At 48.1% G+C, this 18,217-nt stretch overlaps 2 protein-coding genes across 7 annotated transcripts in view; one reads left to right on the top strand and one right to left on the bottom strand.

Moving 5' to 3' along the window:
• RADIL (Rap associating with DIL domain) overlaps positions 1-18,217 on the top strand; it is an 81,925-nt gene that overhangs the window by 54,223 nt on the left and 9,485 nt on the right. For all 4 annotated transcript variants that reach the window (XM_048495259.1, XM_048495258.1, XM_048495260.1 and 1 more), the window contains 5 exons: positions 6,248-6,408; positions 9,125-9,237; positions 13,532-13,769; positions 16,344-16,516; positions 17,352-17,502. In XM_048495259.1, the coding sequence (XP_048351216.1) occupies positions 6,248-6,408; positions 9,125-9,237; positions 13,532-13,769; positions 16,344-16,516; positions 17,352-17,502 (836 nt within the window). The remainder of the gene's footprint in view (positions 1-6,247; positions 6,409-9,124; positions 9,238-13,531; positions 13,770-16,343; positions 16,517-17,351; positions 17,503-18,217) is intronic.
• Positions 1-18,217, bottom strand: part of AP5Z1 (adaptor related protein complex 5 subunit zeta 1) — a 67,991-nt gene that overhangs the window by 22,180 nt on the left and 27,594 nt on the right. Inside the window, exon 18 of one of the 3 annotated variants that reach the window (XM_048495267.1) lies at positions 75-573. The exons of 1 other annotated variant lie outside the window; for it this stretch is intronic. The gene's annotated coding sequence lies outside the window, so the exon portion shown is untranslated. Of the gene's footprint in view, positions 1-74; positions 574-13,701; positions 13,828-18,217 lie in introns of those variants that run through there. One more of the 3 variants, XM_048495265.1, reaches the window with a different exon arrangement.

The following is an 18,217-nucleotide window of genomic DNA, read 5'->3' on the forward strand; positions in this document are numbered from 1 at the left end:
GACATTTGTATGCCTAACGAGAGCAGAAAAGTCACACAGCTGCAGAAGTCAGCCTCCTGAGAATCTGTGTTGGTTAAGAGTTTCAGTTTAGGATCCGGGAGACCCAGGTTCGAATTCCCTCTCTGCATGGAAGCACACTAGGTGTCCCTGGGCAAGTCACGCACTCTTGGCCATATCGACCCTACAGGGTCATTTTGAGGATAAAATGGAGGAGAGGAGAGCAAGGGGGAAAGTGGGGTGTAAAGGAAGTAAATAAATAAATATACCACAGGTTTCCAGTCCTTCATGCCTGTTGAAATTTCGGCAGCTGGACAGGAGAGCACATAGTAGAATCTCCAGGTGGCAGGTCTGCAGTGCCCTGCGCAATTCTGTGCTGCTGCCAATGCCAAGCGAAGAGAAATTATGCTGATTTTCTTAATTTGCATGATGCATGCGGGCTGTCGAATTCAGCTTTCCTTGGCGCAAAGCTCGAGCCACAGTGTTCACTTTCTTTGCTGTTTGCAACTTCGCAGAAGGGAACAGGGCTGATTTCTCCACGACACAACGCAAGCTCCGTCGCTTCCAAGGGTTGGCCTTGTGGGTACAAAGACATAGTGTGGGAATCTGCCCTCAGTCCTAGCAAATAGTTACCAAATTTAGTTCCAAGAGAGGCATCTGCCCTCGTTTAAGCAAAACGGGTATAAATAGAGCACGCGAGGACTGCTTTTGTGTCGTCATTTAGGTTGCGGGAGGGGTGGCTTGGCTCTAGGTCTGAAGTTGTGTTGGGTACACAATTGCTGTGACTGGATTAACAATCATTTTATTTGGGACCCAACCCGCGGCATCCCAGAAGGATGTTTTTGGCCATTCTTTCTCTTCTCCCTCCAGCGTCAAAGAGGCTAATTGAATGGATTAAGCCTCCAAAAACTTTGATTCTGCCACTTTTCCCTCCCTCTTCTGCTCGGAGTTTCGTGTGTTTGCGTATTTGTGTATATAATCTCCATTTAACTCTTCCTTGTTTGCAGCTCCAGGATTTTCGTGCCAAAGACTCTGGCTGTCATAGACTTCTGGGAAATCAGCCAAAAGCTCCCTTTCCCCAATTTCGAAGCCTGTCAAACTTGCGGCCCTCCAGACGTTATGGACTACAGTTCCCATCATGCTGGCAGAGGATGATGGGAACTGTAATCCATAACATCTGGAGGGCCACGAGTTTGACACCTATGCAAGTCTTTACGCTAAGGGTGCAGTTTCGAAATACGAGCCCTGATTGCAAATACTGTAGGGTTAGGCTATCTCAGTGATGGCGAACCTTTTCGAGGCCGAGTGCCCAAATTGCAACCCAAAACCCACTTATTTATCACAAAGTGCCAACATGGCAATTTAACCTGAATACTGAGGTTTTAGTTTAGAAAAAACCGTTGGCTCCAAGGCGTGTGTTACTTGGGAGCAAGCTTGGTGGTAGTCGGTGGCTTTGCTTTGAAGCAACCATGCAACTCTTCCAACAGGTGAATCACGACCCTAGGAGGGTTTACTCAGAAGCAAGTCCTATTGCCGAGCTTACTCCCAGGTAAAAGATCGCGCTTTAGTTCTTCGCATGAAAATCAGTGGGGTTTAACAGCGCCTAACAGGGTGACCTACACTGCTTCCCCAAAACTAGGTCTTAGGTTTAATGCTAATAATTGAGCCCAGCGGCCCCGGCCAGCCTAGATGTGTTGGGGGGGTGCCACCTCTGGCACCCGTGCCACCTCTGGCACCCGTGCCATAGGTTTGCCACCACTGGGCTATCTGGATAAATTTTGGTGGATTGATGCTTAGTGATTACTGGAAACCCATTCCCCTTCCTCACTCCCCTCTACCCGATAAAAATAGACAATAAACACGAGAAGAGGAGGAACCCTTATCTGACAGTAATTAAATAATGAAATACTGCTGCCTTGCTAAGCAGATAGATCTGTTGGCATGGACGAAAATCATAACTAAATGGAGGAGCCTCAAATAGATAATGAATTCCCCGGGAGTTTTTGTGACGTGTCTAATTCAGATTGAACTGTAATGGATTGCTGGATGGCCAAGTGGTTAACAGGCACGAAAGGGGGCACTTTGATTATTAGATATTTCTCTTGATTAAAGCTGCGATGAAATTGCTATACATGAATGAATGCGGTGTATTGGTTAGCACGTCAGACTAGGATCTGGGAAACGCATGTTCGAATTCCCCTGGACAAAGGCAGCTTGCTGGGTGACCTTGGGCCAGTCCCACATTCTTAGCGACAACAACCCTGTGAGGTAGGCTGGGGGCCTAGAGTCAAGCCATTAAAACTTGGCAGTGAAGTAGAGTTATGACACAAGCCCTCAAGCAGAACTGTAGTCATGGTGCTATGTTGGCTTTCAGCCTGAAGTTTTTGGAAAGGAAGAGCTAGACTGTCTGCCCAGATCCAGTCCCGTGGCATCTTCCATTAAGGGATCTACCACAAGGGTTGGGGAAAAAATCTGCTTGAGATCCTGGAGAGCCACTGTCAATTAGGACAGGCACCGTGTTGTATGGATCACCTCAGCCACCTCAATCTGATTTTCCTCAGGCTGTCTCTAGAGATGTAATTTCTCAGGGCAGCCATGTTGGTTTGCAGTGGAAAAGGTAGATTTGAGTCCAGTAGCAACAAGATTTCTGGATATTTATTTTTCCTGAGTCAAAGATTCCGTCATCAGGTCTGCCACATGTCTGACGAAATCAGCTTTAACTGTTGGAAGTCACAATCTTGTCGGTCTCCCAAAAGCATGACTGGATTCAAATCCAGCACTCCACAGAGGCATTCACTCGTTAGGGCCTTATCTTGTCTCAGCTGTGGTTGCTCATTCTCCTTCAGTGAGACAGCTCTCTCTAGCTGTGTCAGTATGAATAGGATCTTAGCCAACGCTGAAGGAATGCATTCAGGCAATCCATCCGGGAAGGGTTTTTATTGCTCTGCGTGCATTTAAAGTTGCTCCACTGCAGGAAAACGGATCCAGATTTTCTTCTTTCGATAATGGGAGAAACTTCAGGGGTGAAAACTGGCTCGTCCAGTGTTGTTGGAGGAACATAGCACAGGGAAGGAGAGATACCTTTACATGATCCTACATAGTTTCCTTGGGGAAAAGGCCCTGCTGGAGTTCATCAACTGGGGGAAATTTTCCTCAGCTTTAGGAAGTCTCCTTAAAATAGAGAAAGGGGCTAAAAACAGGTTGTTTATTTTTAACATGAACATCTCCTAAGAAGCTAGTACTAGCCCACAGTATATGTGCCTCAGGTGATTGGTGACATTTTAATAAGTGCTTTGAAGCAACCGCCAGGGACTCTGGATTTGATTGGAGAAGTGCTGTGAAGGAAATCTAGAAAAAAAAACCCTCCAAAAACTTCTATTAGCTCTTTGCAGGGGAAAAAAGGTCCTCCCCAGAAATTTTAATACCCCAGTCTCATTGAAAACCTTCTGGTAGTAACAGCTTTGGCAGGGGGAAAGATTTAAACTGAGGAAAATGGGAATGGAGGAGAAAGTGTTGTGGCTTGCAAACATGGTTTTCGCATATTGCTAAACCATGGTTTGTCAGTGCAGGAATGAGTCAGGGGACTCTGTTGGCTTCAGTGCTCCCAACTCCTTCCTAACTGGTCAAGGAAACAAAACATTTCAGCCTCTGCAGCAAGAAGTGATTGGTTGTGACGTCCAAAGAGCCAGCGGTGGTTTGGTCTTTGCCTTCCAGATTGGGATTTCAAACCACAGTTGAAAACTGGTTTGGAGAGCAGGGAACAAACTGTGGTTTGTAGTTCATATGTAATAACATATGATGGCTTGCTTTTTAAAAAAAGGTTTTTCATGCTTGTATCATGCATGGGGAGTAGGTGGAGTACCCAGCTCTCATTCTTGTAATGTGAATTTTGCTATCAGGCCCAAAGTCATCCAGTGAGTGTTGTGGACATGGCCATTTTGAACCACATCCCTCACCGTTATCATCTGCTATCCCACGCTGGCTCTGCCCCCCCCCCCCCCAATTTGTTCCCATAAGATTGTAAGGAAATTTTTATTCCAGAAATTAATTCGTGCTTGTACTTGAGCCACGAAAAGAGGCACAAGAGTGGTGATATACTTCCCGTTGCACGCCAGAGCCGAAGCGGAGCAGCAGACGATAAAGGAGAGATTGCCGTTATGCTGATGGCGAGAAATCAGAGGAGGAAAATCTATAAACGTGACACCTTTTTCCACACCCAGCAGCCCTGCAATTAACGAATAATTAAACAGTGGGATTCAGGGCCACAGGCAGTTGTGATGGTCACTAGTTTAATAGGCTTTAAAAGGAGATTATTCATGGTCCGTGCAGGACTACTGCCATGTGCTTGGAGCTCTGTCGGCCCAAGCTCTGCTTCTGCCCAAGGCTAAAGATGAGTCCCTAGGCTGGAACAGCTATAAACTATGGAGTTAAAAAGGTCTTGGGCAAGGGGCTGGAGGAACCTTTTGTTCCTGAGACCGGCAAGAACTGCCGTCAATGTCCCGAAGAGCCTGCTGTAGAAGGGAGCTTTGGCATATGGAAAACAGGGGCTCTGCCACTGTGCTGCAGCCCATACCCACAGCAGAGGAAGCTATTCTTATTCAGGTGTCAGATTGCCGATCCACGTAGCACTGTCTCATTGTGGTTGTCACCAACTGGCAGTCCCTTGCCAGCGTCTGGGGATCGTGACCCCGCTATCTGAGATCCTCTTGGGGCAGCGAAGAGTCGTTCGGGATGATGATTCAAAAAGAAGAGACAGGGAATGCTGTCAATAGTTTTTGGGTCAAAGGGTTTGGAATTAGACCACTTGGGTGGCCATTAGCAATTTCTCTGGGGCTTTTTTGGCAAATGAGTCCCAAGAATTTGGCAGCAGAAGGAGAGAAATTCCAAACTTGAATTGTGCAAGCAGATGCCGTTGTTCAAAGCCATGGAAACGGGTTTAGTTTTTGTAACGCGTCACGCATCCTGAGCAGAATCAAATGATTTGGCAGAGAACGAGGGTTGAGTCAGATATCACTAGTGTCGTATGGATTGGGGTGGGGTGGGGGGGACAGGATCAGTCCGAAGTATCCAGACACAAGGGGAAAAAATGTTGCACGAATCGGGGCTTCCAGGGAAGATGGCACTTTGAAGAGATCAAGCTTCCTGGAGCTCTCTGCCACACATGACTGAAAAGGACAATTGCTTGCAAAGAGCAGACTCTGGCCTCCCCAGGAAGGTCTGAGGACCTTCAGTCTTGACAGTGGACTAGCTTGAGTTCCTCTTTAACCCACTGGTTTTGATAAAATTTAGGATCAGAAAATGTGAGCCAGCTATTCAGTTTTTAGAAGCAGCCTCACAAGACCCCTTGTGAGGTAGATGAGGCCGAGAGAGTTCTGAGAGAACCGTGACTAGCCCAAGGTCACCCAGCAAGCTTCATGAGGAAGAGTGGAGAAACAAATCCGGTTCACCAGTTTAGAGTCTGCCACTCGCTCAGGTGGAGGAAAGGGAATCAAACCCGGTTCTCCAGTTCAGAGCAGCAGATTTGCAATGGTTTACTTGAACAGGGTGGAGGGAAATTGCCTCCAGGCCTATGATGAGATTTGCCAAAGACAGTTCCCTCTCAGCAATTTGGAGACATGTGGTTGACCCGCCCTGGCCACAGGCAAGGAACTTGAGTGCTTGTGGACACTTCGTGCAAGCTTCCCCCGTCTGTTTAAATTTTGGTATGTTTAGATTTTGGCTTGGGTGGGGAAAGAATGCCATTTCACATGTGACCCCCAGATGGTATATCCAGAAGAAGAAGAAGAAGAGGAGGAGGAGGAGAGGAGGAGTTTGGATTTATATCCCCCCTTTCTCTCCTGTAGGAGACTCAAAGGGGCTTACAATCTCCTTTCCCTTCCCCACCCCCAACAAACACCCTGTGAGGTGGGTGGGGCTGAGAGAACTCCAAAGAACTGTGACTAGCCCAAGGTCACCCAGCTAGCATGTGTGGGAGCGCACAGGCTAATCTGAATTCCTCAGATAAGCCTTCACAGCTCAAGGGGCAGAGCAGGGAATCAAACCTGGTTCCTCCAGATTAGAATGCACCTGCTCTTAACCACTACTCCACTGCAGAGATCAAAATTTTCCCAGCGAGACAATCTTTTGCTGTCACCGAGAGGCCAGGATCCCAACTGGAGGCATGAGTTTAATATGGGGCATGGGTGGAGGAAAGGATGCCAGCTTTTGTCCTTAACAGATTTATTTTTAACCCCTCTCCTGTCTCGTCCAGCCAGGATCCAGCATCCCTTTCTCATTTCACCATCGCAGATCTGCTGCCGGACCTGCAACATGTGATCTTCTGGATGTCTAACGCCATTGAAATCTTGTACTTTGCACAGCAAAAATCCCCCATTTACATCCAGAACATGGAAGAGGAGATGGACATCAAAGGTAAATCAAGACCTGCGCTGTGTCCAAACCTGCCAGCAGTGTTTGCCAGGCTGGTGGGGTGTTGATTCCGGGCACAGCCCTGTAACGTGGGCTGCTTGGAGCTCACGGCTCAGGAAACCGAATGTGCCAGCTTGAGGAATGGGAAGTTGCGAGTGCTGATTTCAGTGTGCTTAGTTCCTTTGTGCTGCTGCAAAAAACTGCTTGTGGAATTCTCTTAGAAGAAGAGGAGTTTGGATTTGTACCCTGCTTTCCTGTAAGGAGACTCAAAGCAGCTTACAAGCTCCTTCCCTTCCTCTCCCCACAGCAGACACCTTATGAGGCAGGTGGGGCTGAAAGAGTTCTCAGAGAACTGTGACGAGTCCAAGATCATCCAGCAGGAATGTAGGAGTGCGGAAACACGTCTGGTTCTCCAGATTAGAGCCCGTCTGCTCTTAACCACTATGCCACACTGTCTCTCTACACCATGCTGGCTCTCTAGCATTGCACTTTGTAGCGCTGCGCTTCATAGCTCAAGGCCACCTAGTTCCTCTGTGACATTATAGCAGGGAAGCCAATAGCAGCCAGAATGGTTGTGATTGTGACAGCATCCATCCGAAGGCCTCCTCAGTGCCACATCAGCACTGAGGCCAGCTGTCTGGTTTCAAAGAGCAGGGTAGCAAATTTAATAAAACGAATAAATAAAAAGTCTAGCGCCTGGGATAATACTAATAATAAAATAGCTGTATTTATTTCCCATACTTCCACCCAAACATGATTTTCAGAGCGCCTGAATATTCTACTGAAAATGTCTAAAATTTGGTGAATGCTAGCTGTCCTAGTTGAATATCGTAAATGTCTGGAAACAGATAATGTTTCTCCACATTCAACCAAGTGAATGCTGCGGACGGCATTCTGGCAAATGGTGACATTCACTGGTGTTCTGGGTGTTCACAACATTTGCTGGGATCGGAGACATGTGCCAGAGGGCTGACATCCGCTGCAACATCGCTATATCTAAGAGTAAAATAGTTGCCCCCCCCCCTTCCCGCCTCGCAACCATAAAAGTAGCACTATGGGCCACAGTCTATGCAAACTCAGGGGAGTCCTCCAGATAGGCAGGAAGAAATATGACTTAATAAGTTCAGCAAAGACAAAAAGAAGATGACTTTGGATTTATATCCCTTCCTTTCTCTCCCGCAAGGAGACTCAAAGGGGCTGACAATCTCCTTTCCCTCCCGCCCCCCACAACAAATACCCTGTGAGGTAGGTGGGGCTGAGAGAGCTCCGAAGAAATGTGACTAGCCCCAGGTCACCCAGCTGGCATGTGTTGGAATGCACAAGCTAATCTGGTTCACCAGAGAAGCCTCCACAGCTCAAGTGGCAGAGTGGGGAATCAAACCTGGTTCGCCAGATTAGAGTGTACCTGCTCTTAACCACTACACCACGCTGGCTGAAGGAGGACTGAGAAGGATGATTGAGCATGTTTTTGGAGGATTGGAATATTGAGAACAACTGACTATCAGCTGAAAGAAGGGGGAAAGAGAGGCCGGATGACCCTGCTGGGGCAACATAGGGTCATATACATTTTGTATCAGGTTTGGATTCCCCAGACCCCACTTGCATTTTATGTGCTGCGACACAGCTGATGGGAAGGTCATTTTTTAAACCTGTAGGAACCCCAGTTTGGCTCCGGACGGTGGTGTGGAAAACAAAGGGGTCCCAGTCACTTGCAGGCTTTTGGGAGAAATGAGTTGGGTCTGGGAAAGGGAATGTATTGTATAGTTTGGCCCTGAGAAGTCACAGAATCCTAGAAGGATTAATTAAGAGAGTTGCAGGGTTTCTAATTTGTTTCCCTCCTGCAGGATTCCTGGAGTTTACATACACCTAGCCTCCCCCTCTTCAAACCTCATTATCCCGCTGGTAATGTTTCCCAGGTATAATCTCTGGCGAGAAAAGTGCAGCTGCGGGCTGCCTGTAAGGGCGTTCACTACTTCCTGAAAGCTTTCACAGAATTTCACAGGCCTGGATGAGAGGAACGGAACTCTGCCAAACTTGGCTGTCCCATAACTGTCCCCTTGATGCAAGTGAATTGTGCAGATTGCACTTTCACTCGATATCCTGGCTGTTTTGTAAAAACACAAACACACACACACCAAACCTCACCCCTGGTGCCCTTGAGAGGAAAATAATCCCCCTTCTCAAATCAGCAGTGACAGCTCACAGTGCTAGGGAGGCTAACCCAGTGGCTAATTCCTCAGCAATGTGTGGCCTCATTTCCTTTCTCTGCCTCCCTCCCTCTTTTCCACCCTCCGCCCTGTCATCCCATCGGAGGAAAATAGCAGGCGCAGATCAAGCCAAGTTTTAGAAGCTTTCCAGATTCTGCCTTATCTTCATTCCCATGCTGATAGCTAAGCTGAAGGGTCAAAATGGGGTAGGGACAGTAGGAGGAAACCCACCCTCCATTTAACAGTTCTGCTCAGCGTTCGTTCTCTCTTAGAAGCTAGTGTTGTTCTGGCCAGATGACAAGCATGTGCTCCAAGCAATAAACTTTCAGGATCCGCTTCCACATGCAGCCTTTGCATGCAGAAAGCTAGCATCTCAAGGAGAGGGCTCTAGCTTGACACGCTACATTTCTATGGGCGAGGAGTTTATTGTGCGGCCAACCTGATGCTTTGGCTCAAACTGGGCTTCGTGTTTAGGGAATCTGCTCAAACTCTTTGTTGTTGTTTCTTTTTAGGTTCAAAGGAATCGCTCTTTTCCTTAACCATCACAGCCAGCGAGGAAGCCATGACTGTCCTGGAGGAAGTCATCATGTATACCTTTCAGCAATGTGTCTACTACATTTCCAAGGTACCTCTGCCAGGTTGATTTCAGACAGAGAATGGCAAGGTTTGCCGGGCTGGAGAAGGGGCCACTGTCGCCATAGAGCGGTGGTGAGCATTGTTATTTTGAATGCACCCCTGTACCTCTCCTTTCTAGAAGAAAGCAGGCATGGCAGGGAGACATTTTTCCCTGAACTGCTAATTTTCTACAAGCAGTATTAAAAATGGTAATCCTCAATCTATCTGACCACCTCAACCCACTACAGGTGGAGGATCAACCTTAATTTTTGCCCTTCTCTAACTCTTGTTGGACGGGGAGATGGGAGGCAGTAGCCGGGGAAGAAAGGATGATGAAACCTGGTGGAAATGACACGCAATCTTAAGGAACTGCTCTCAATAGACACTTCATTCGAGGCATTCCCAAGAGCTGTCAAATTTATGAATTTATTTAGAGTTCTCTACTGGCCTCTGACAGCCTGGAATTTGAACCTGGGTCTCTCTGATCCTACGTAGCCTGAAACTCTACCACGTAGCCTCTGAAGTGGTACAGCCCCTTCTTACCACTTCAGAACTTTTACCACCCCAAATTTTATTTAATATGGCTGAAGAGAAAATTTACATCCAACACAGAATCTGGGCAACAGATCAGGGATGTACCACTGGTGGGGGGTGTCTGTAAAGGTATGGCTGTTCCCTGTCTCTGAATGCTGCCCAAATTCTGCTGATGGGCCAGCATGGTGTAGTGGTTAAGAGCAGGTGCACTCTAATCTGGAGAACCGGGTTTGATTCCCCGTTCTGCTGCCTGAGTGGCGGAGGCTTATCTGGTGAGCCAGATTAGCTTGTGCACTCCAGCACATGCCAGCTAGGTGACCTTGGGCTAGTCACAGTTCTTCCAAGCTCTCTCAGCCCCACCTACCCTACAGGGTGTTTGTTGTGAGGGGAGGAAGGGAAAGGAGATTGTAGGCCCCTTTGAGTCTCCTTACAGGACAGAAAGGGGGGATAAATGCAAACTCTTCTTCTTCTACTGGCAGATCTCTACATTTCTGTTCCTGGAGAACCTCAGGGATCACCCCCTAGTTTGAACTCCATCCTGCAGCACAAGTATAGCCGAGAGGTCTGTGTAGCACGAGGAAGACTCTGGCTTAGCACTGCCTGCAAAGAAATAAAAGGGGGTAGGGGAGGGGTAGAGAAGAGGGATGGCCTGTCTCACCAGCCCAGAACTCAATTGCACAGATGGCTGCACCACACAGGAGAGAGCAATTCTCGGCAATTCGCTGCTGCGGCAGTGCTGCGTAACCTGCCCGGAAGCCTGCAGTGCACCACGGGCATAGCCGCCCATGTGTAGCCAGCGCAACTGTCACTAACGCTGAGAAATGGTCCAAGCAACTCTCCAGGGGGATTCTCTGGTGTTCACCCATCCCCCTTCTCTGCCATTTTGCCAGTGGCTGCAAGCCGACCTCTGGGTTCTGGCGGGCCTCAGTGCACTTCTGAGGAAACAGTTTTGAATGGGAGAAGGACAAGAAGAAATGAACACACAAATGACCTACCCAGAAGAAAGAGCTGGCCAGCTAATTCTGGATCCCGCAAGGCCGTTTGAAAACGTTCGATTTTTATTTGATTTTACTTCATTCATATCCTGCCTTTCCCACCCCAAAAGGAACCCAAAGCAGCATGTGTTGCTCTCCTCTCCTCCGTTTTATCCACACAACATTTTATCCTGTTAGGTAGGCAAGGCTAAGAATGGGACTGGCCCACTGGCCCGTTTCCAGCACAGAGCAGGGATTCGAATGTGAGTCTCCAAGAGCCAATCCCAGCCCAGGATTGTGGCCCACCAGATGTCAAGACAGACCCCCCCCTCCCCCAATTTTACCAAACAAGAAACAAAACCTGATGGACTGTCTCACATATGCTGGTCCGGGGTAACCATCTTCCACCCAACTGAAGCTCATGTGTGTGAAGTTGCACCTGGAATTGAGTTTCTGTAGCATCAGCCTTATTTTTCCTGAGTGGTTTTTGGGTGTAACCCCCCCCCCCTTCTGTTCCCGTTCAAATCGCTGTGTTCAAACTGCCAGCGTGTCAATAATAATGCCCTCTCATACCCCCCACGCAAATAAAATGTCAAGCACCTCCCGGCTCGCTCGGGGGGAAGTCAAACAGAGCTTGCAGTGTGCGAGCGGAGAAAGAGCGCTTGTGTAGAAGGGTGGAGACCACTTCCCACCTCCGAGGAGCTAAAACAGGCTCAGTGACTCTGTCTTTTTCCCGGCATCCTTTACCAGCTCTGGGACTTGGAAAGCACCCCCGCCTCTTTCAGTTGGGAAACCGCCTGTTTTTCTCCTCTTGGCTGTTCCGTTTTTCCTCCTCTTCTCACTCCCCCCCTCCCTTTTCCCTCTTTGTGGAAAGCTTGGTCCTGCAGGCTCTCTCTTGCCCTTCTCTGGGTGGTTTCTGATCAGGAAACAACAGTGATCTAGTTTTGCAGGCCAAGCGGGATAATAAAACGAAGGGAGGGTTTTGTTTTGTGCTCTCGTCAGGTTGTAGAATGATGGAAGGGGGCCACACAGACCATCTAGCCCAACCCCCTGCTCAATGCAGGGCCAGCCTAAAGCATCCCTGACAAGTGGTGAGCGACTTTACAGCATGGCCCCCAAAATGATGGTTCTACCTTTCCTGTGGTACTGACCCGGCAGATTTCTTGGACAGCTTATCTTAACTAGAAGATGCACATGAGGGACCAACTTTTCTCTGAAAGACCATGTAGCCGTTGCTTCTGGTATTCTGCAATGTGCCACTTCAGGAGAGTGACAGGTGTGTTCTGGCACACTGTTCCAGGAGGGGACAAGTTCCCTGAGGGCAGACATTTTGGATTCAGGCAGTCAGAAGTACCATTTCAGTAATCCCCATCTGTGCGGTCCAGGTCTGCAGGGTGCTGTTTCCTTACAAGTCCATGCAACTGACAGGTGCTAATGGCCTAACTAATGAAGAACAGGTGCTAATGGCCTAATTAATAAAGAACCCAACCTCATTATTCCGAGTTGTCAGCAAAGCTCAAGACACAGAAAATCTGGGTCAGAAAAGACCCAGGGTTTCCCTGAACGTCAGAACTGGCTTTCAGCCAGGCATTCTGTGGCTGTCGTGTCAGTGGACTCAAGGAGATATTCCAAAGAATATCCTCAATCAAGGGGAAATGGCGCTGGCCAAAAATACATGGGCACGGCTCTTGGCCAAAAGAAGCACTTTTCACTCCTATTGATTGAAGGCCCGGCCTTAAATCTCTCCTGCTGAAATCAATGGAGCAGAACAGAATTTAACTTTGGGCCAGAGTCGTTGATTAAGTTTAAATGAAAGCTATCCCGTTTATCCGCACATTTTAAATGGGAACAGATTCAATTCAAATGCAATTAAAGTATTGTATGTTTGTTCAGGACCAGGCACTTGTCAATCGTTCAAGTTTCTATCACGCTTAATTGGCCAGAACCCTGAAAAGTGGGATGATGTTCCCTCCTACCGGCCAATTGTCTGGAAAGTTCCCTCTGCTTTTCTGCAGCACTCCCTGTCTCATTCTCAATGCCAGAGAGTTCACCTGTCAAAGCAGCCATTTTCTGCAGAATAATGTTCTGTCATCTGAAGTTCAGTTGTATTACAGAGATCTCCAGGCCCCACTGGGACACTGGAAACTATGTTTCTTTCTTTCTTTCTTTCTTTCTTTCTTTCTTTCTTTCTTTCTTTCTTTCTTTCTTTCTTTCTTTCTTTCTTTCTTTCTCTCTCTCTCTCTCTCTCTCTCTCTCTCTCTCTCTCTCTCTCTCTTGCTCCCTCCCTCCCTCTTTTTTTAGGAAAGAAATATGAAATACCATAAGGCATACATAGCAGAGCCCCACACACCCTTCCCCTAGATATGCCTCTGGTGTCAAAAATCTAGAAGAAATGCCAAGAAATGAACTCAGAATGGCTGTTGCCTTGAAGCCCTTATTTCTTCGCAAGTGCATTTTATTCCACTGGCAGCGATGGTTTAGACCAGTGGTTCTCAATCTTCCTAATGCCGCGACCCCTTAATACAGTTCCTCATGTTGTGGTGACCCCCAACCCTAACATTTATCCATTTTACAGATGGAGAACACTGATGCAGAGAGTCTTAGGCGACCCCTGTGAAAGGGTTGTTCGACCCCCAAAGGGGTCCAAACCCCCAGGGTGAGAACCACTGGTTTAGACACAGGCACTTGAGGAGCAGGCTAATAGCTTTGATGCTGTACCTTAACTCTCGAATAACAGAACTTACAAACCAATGACGGCTACCTCTCTCCTTTCCTCCCCCATTCCTCGGCACTCAGTCGCTGTACGTATCTCTCCCCATCCTGCTGGAGTGCAACCCGTTCCAAAGCGAAGGCCGCGACAGCTGGCTGTCCTCCCCGCCACTGCCGGAGGAAATCCGCAAGGTTGTGCTGGTCTACCAGGCCACCCTGGACCTTCTCCACCAGTATGACGTCCACCAGGAAATCGCCTCCCAAATGTTCGCCTACCTCTTCTTCTTCTCCAACACTCTCCTCTTCAACCAGCTTATGGAAAAAGGTGTGTTTATGAACGTGTCCACTTGAGGCTTCCCTTCGCTTCTGATAGAGCTGGGGGCCTGTAAGTGGGAACAGCCACAAGTTTGCTTCCTGTATGCATCATGTCTGAGTGCATTTCTTTTGGTTTGTTGCTAATTCCCCCATCTCTCTATTAGGTTGCAGCAGCACAAAACTAAAGCTTTTGCATCCTAATACAGGATGTAGAGGCTTTAAAGATCGGGATGGATGGAGGTTGCTCTGCGGGCAGCGGACTGACCAATACTTGGTGGTGATTGTTGCTTTTAATTGAAATTGAACCGAATGGCATTTTAAACAGGGAAGGGTTCAATTAAAATAGTTCTCAGGAAGGAGGAGCGGGCAGACCCTTCTCTGCCTGAGACGTTGGAGAAGTTTGAGCTTGGGGGCATCTTTCTGATGCAGGGTGGTGGAGGCAGCGATAAAGTGGCTACCACAGGTGATGGAGCCGGCAACAAAAATGGCTGCCACACGGGGTAGAACCACACACACAGAGGAAGCCCAAGTGCAGGGAGACGAGGCACAATTTTAAAACATATGCTGGGAAGAGAGTCAAGATAGAATAAAATAAACTCTATAAAGGCAGCAGCCACTGAAAGGCATACAAAGTTACCTAGGAAGCTTGTTTACCAGCGGAATAAGAGGGCTACAAAGATTATGTTCTACAGTCTGGGATGCTCTAGGCTGATCCTGTATCAGGAAGGGGGTTAGACTAGGTGGTCAGCACGGCCCCTTCCAACTTTGTGATTCTTCTTACCTCTGGTGTAACGTTTCTCAGATCTATGCAATTCAAACCCACTCCAGTTTTAGTAGCTCTTCTGTACCTACCCTTCCTGGGCATGGAGTCGACCTACCTCCCAGATATCTAACTGCGCAACCCCTGCCTTCCCCCAGTGCTGCTTCATTGCAGAATTTGCTGCCCAGCCTTTTGATACAGCAAATGGTGAAACACTGCCGCCTGGTGCGGTTAATTGAGAAGAAATGTTTGGCTTAGCTCATTAATCATTCCTGTTCACCACAGTATTTCAGCATACATGTTTGCATTGCTCGAAAGGTGATCGATGGGCCGGCTTCCTTTTCTGTAAATTGAGGGCAGGCAGATAATTTTCACTTTTCGAGCCTCCCCACACTGCCGGGAAGCCTCCTTGGGGGTGGTTCTCAGATGGGGCTGCCCGGTGCACCTATCCGACAGAATGTATCTAATCCCCTTTTAAAACATATGCGTTTGTGGCTGTTGCTACGTCCTCTGGCAATGAATTCCACAATTACGCATTGAGTAAAAAAAGAAAAAGTGCTTTGTCCTGTCCTGAATTTGTTGCCCACCAATTTCATCGAGTGCTCTCGTGTTCGAGTATTATGGGAAGGTGAAAAACCTCTCTCAGTGGACTTATTTGCTGAGCTGAGTGTAACTTTTATGAACCTCTGTCCTGATCCTCTCAGTCATCTCCCCCCCAACTGAAAATGTCCAGCTGTCTAGCCTTCCCTCATAGGAAAGGTTCTCTAACTCCTTGATCATCTTGGTGGTTCTGCTTTGTGGCTTTTCCAGCTCTGAGATGTCGTTTTTGAGATATGTTGTCCAACTCTGCGTACTGTATTTTAAATAACTCCACCAAAGATCTACACAAGGCAATAAAATGTTGCTTCTTTTCCTTTCAGTCACTTTCCTAATAATCCCCATTTTAAAGTCTGCCTTTGCCTGAGCTGACATTTTCACAGTTCTGTCCACTGTGACACCCAGATCTCTAAGTCCCAGCCAGTTCAGACCCCATCAGCATCTATTTAAATTCTGGAACAACAGCAACACCTCCCTATGCGTACACCTTATGCTTTGACCTGCGCTGAGCTTCATTTGTCATGTTGCGCATTCACCCAATTTAGAGAGATCTCCCCTGAGCTTCTTGCACAATCTGCCATCTCCTTTTCTCCATCCTGAGTAACTCGGGGTCATCTGCAAGAGCGGCAATTGGAAACTGAGGGTGCTTGGTATGGCTGTCCCTCTTTTGTCGCTCCCCCCTTCCTGGTTTCATAATTAGTTTTATTTGTGGACCTGTGTTGAAAGCTGGTTTATAAATACCATTAACAAATTAAAAAACAACAACGAACAGACTTGTGCTCGCAGTCATCCCTTCTGGCGTCTTGTTTTCTCCTCGGCCTGAATTTAGTTTGTACTGTCTCGGAAGCCAAAAAGTGCTGCGTGCTTAAGCCCCCCATTCCAGAGAGTACACTGCTCCCAGCCAGTGCTGCACAGATAAACACTGCATTGGTCCCATTAATGCTGAGAAGAGACAGCAGTTCAACCAGGATGGTCTAGTGGTTAAGAACAGTGCCCTCTAATCTGCAGAACTGGGTTTGATTCCCTCACTCCTCCACATGAAGCCTGCTGGATGACCTTGGGCCAGTCACGGTTCTCTCAGAACTCTCTCAGCCCCACCTGCCTCACAAGGTGTCTGTTGTGGGGAGAGGAAGGAGAGGTGATTGTAAGGTGCTCTGAGACTCCTTGAAGGTGGAGAAAAGCAGGATATAAAAACCAACTCTTCTTCTTCTTCCCCTAACCCTTCAGGGTCCTCCCTGGGCTGCTTCCACTGGTCAAAAGGTGTGAGGGTCCGGGCCACCTTGCGGCTTGTCCTGGAGTGGGCCCAGAGCGCGGGCTTTGGCCAGCAGGCGGACCAGTTCTTCAACAAGCTCTCCAGCGTGGCTAGCCTGCTGGCCATGCCGAATTCTCAGCTGGTCCAGGTAAGGACTGTAACCACATGAGAGCTTCCTGCCCCCTTGGGATGGAGAGGAGCTGCTCTGCTCATGTGGTCTGTGACTTCAGAACTCCCACCGGGAGTGAGGTTTGACATGAAGAGCTGCCTGTCTCTGAAGGTTGCTTACTAGCCAAAAGTTGGCTGCTTGGAAGATCCGAGGGCCAGGCCCTCAAAGAGGGGTGGGTTGAACATTTTATCTATCTCGCTGGCCTAGTATAACTTCAGCTTATCTCGAAAAAACAGAGACTTAATCCTGTGGTGTTTGTGAAGTTGTGTGGGTATGATTTCCATACCTGACCTCTCTATCTCAGCCACATGGCAGCTGGGACGGCTGAAATCCTCCGTCTTCTCTCACTGCTACATGGATCTTCCCAAATGTATCCCATTGCATTTTATTTCTATTTATTTTTAATTAAGTTGTTTACAGTCCACCTTTCTCACTTGGATTCAAGTCAGGTTACACAGAACGGGGCGAATCAAAAATCACGGAACGTCCTCCTTAAGAGGACATGCTGACTTGGCCACAAATTGAGAGACGGCTTCGGGCTGGGGACTGGGTGCAAAATTAACAACGGGATCATAATACTAGAGCGCTAAATCTGGCCCTCAAGTTCCGTTTCGATTTGGAGAATCCATCCCTCTCCGCTTGATCTGTGGCAGGCACCCTTCCCACCAGCCCCTTCCCCCCCAAAAGGCGGGACCATAATGGCTCAGAAGTTTCCCATCTGGTCCTGGTCGACAGCCACCGCGCAGGGAAGTCGTCTTGCAGAGAATTTCCCAGGAAGCTTCACCTAACCCTGTCCACTCTCACTCATTCTCAGATGACCTGGTCCATGTTGAGGACAGAATTTCCGGCCCTGAACGCTGCTCAGCTGCACCACATCTTGACCCAGTACCAGGCCTCCTCCAACATAGGATGCGTACCTGGCTGGCAACCAGGCAAAGAGGATAACCTGGGGGCCTTCAAGACAGGTAAGGCATCTCTACAGTGGCTTGGTTAGCAGTGGCAGAGAAATTTGAGTCGAGTCTCAGTTGGCATTCCTTTTTTCTCCTCAAACCCCCTGACTGCTGAGGAGCAATACACAGAGGTTCTCTACTCTGGCGAACAGACACCCCCGTCCTCTTGAGAATATGTTATACTGGGTGCAGACAGTCATCATGTTGTTCCCAAGAACACAACACTCAGAATACACTGGCAATCCTGTTCTGGTTTTTTGTCTGTCAGTGCATTATGGAAGTATTCTTCCCAGCGAGGAGTTGTGCAACTGGAAACTACGCATACTCTGTGTCCTGAAATGTATGTGTGTATGTCTTTATTAAAATATTTATATCGTGCCTTTTCTTTTAGTGCTGGCTGAAAGATGGGATTCATACAATAGGCTAGCAAAAGCCCTTCCGAGGTCTTGCAGCCCCATCCCCTCAATCATTGAATTCAAGTGTCCGGGGACACATTTAGGAGAAGTGGGGAATTTATTGAGCTCCGTATAGGTGTCAAGGGAAGTTGTAATAGCCGCAGCCTTCCGCGTTAATGGTTTTTGCATTAACCGTCTCGAAATATGAAAGTCAACGGTTCTCTGGGGAGCCGTTTCAGGCAGCAGGTTAGTGGAATGGGAGATTGCTGAAATAGCACTGTTATTGAATCTGCGTTTTCCACGAGCAAAGACAACCTTTTTAATAAGCATTGCCT

The sequence above is a fragment of the Sphaerodactylus townsendi genome, linkage group LG04, assembly GCF_021028975.2.
Source record: "Sphaerodactylus townsendi isolate TG3544 linkage group LG04, MPM_Stown_v2.3, whole genome shotgun sequence".
In the NCBI taxonomy this organism is placed as follows: Eukaryota; Metazoa; Chordata; class Lepidosauria; order Squamata; family Sphaerodactylidae; genus Sphaerodactylus; species Sphaerodactylus townsendi.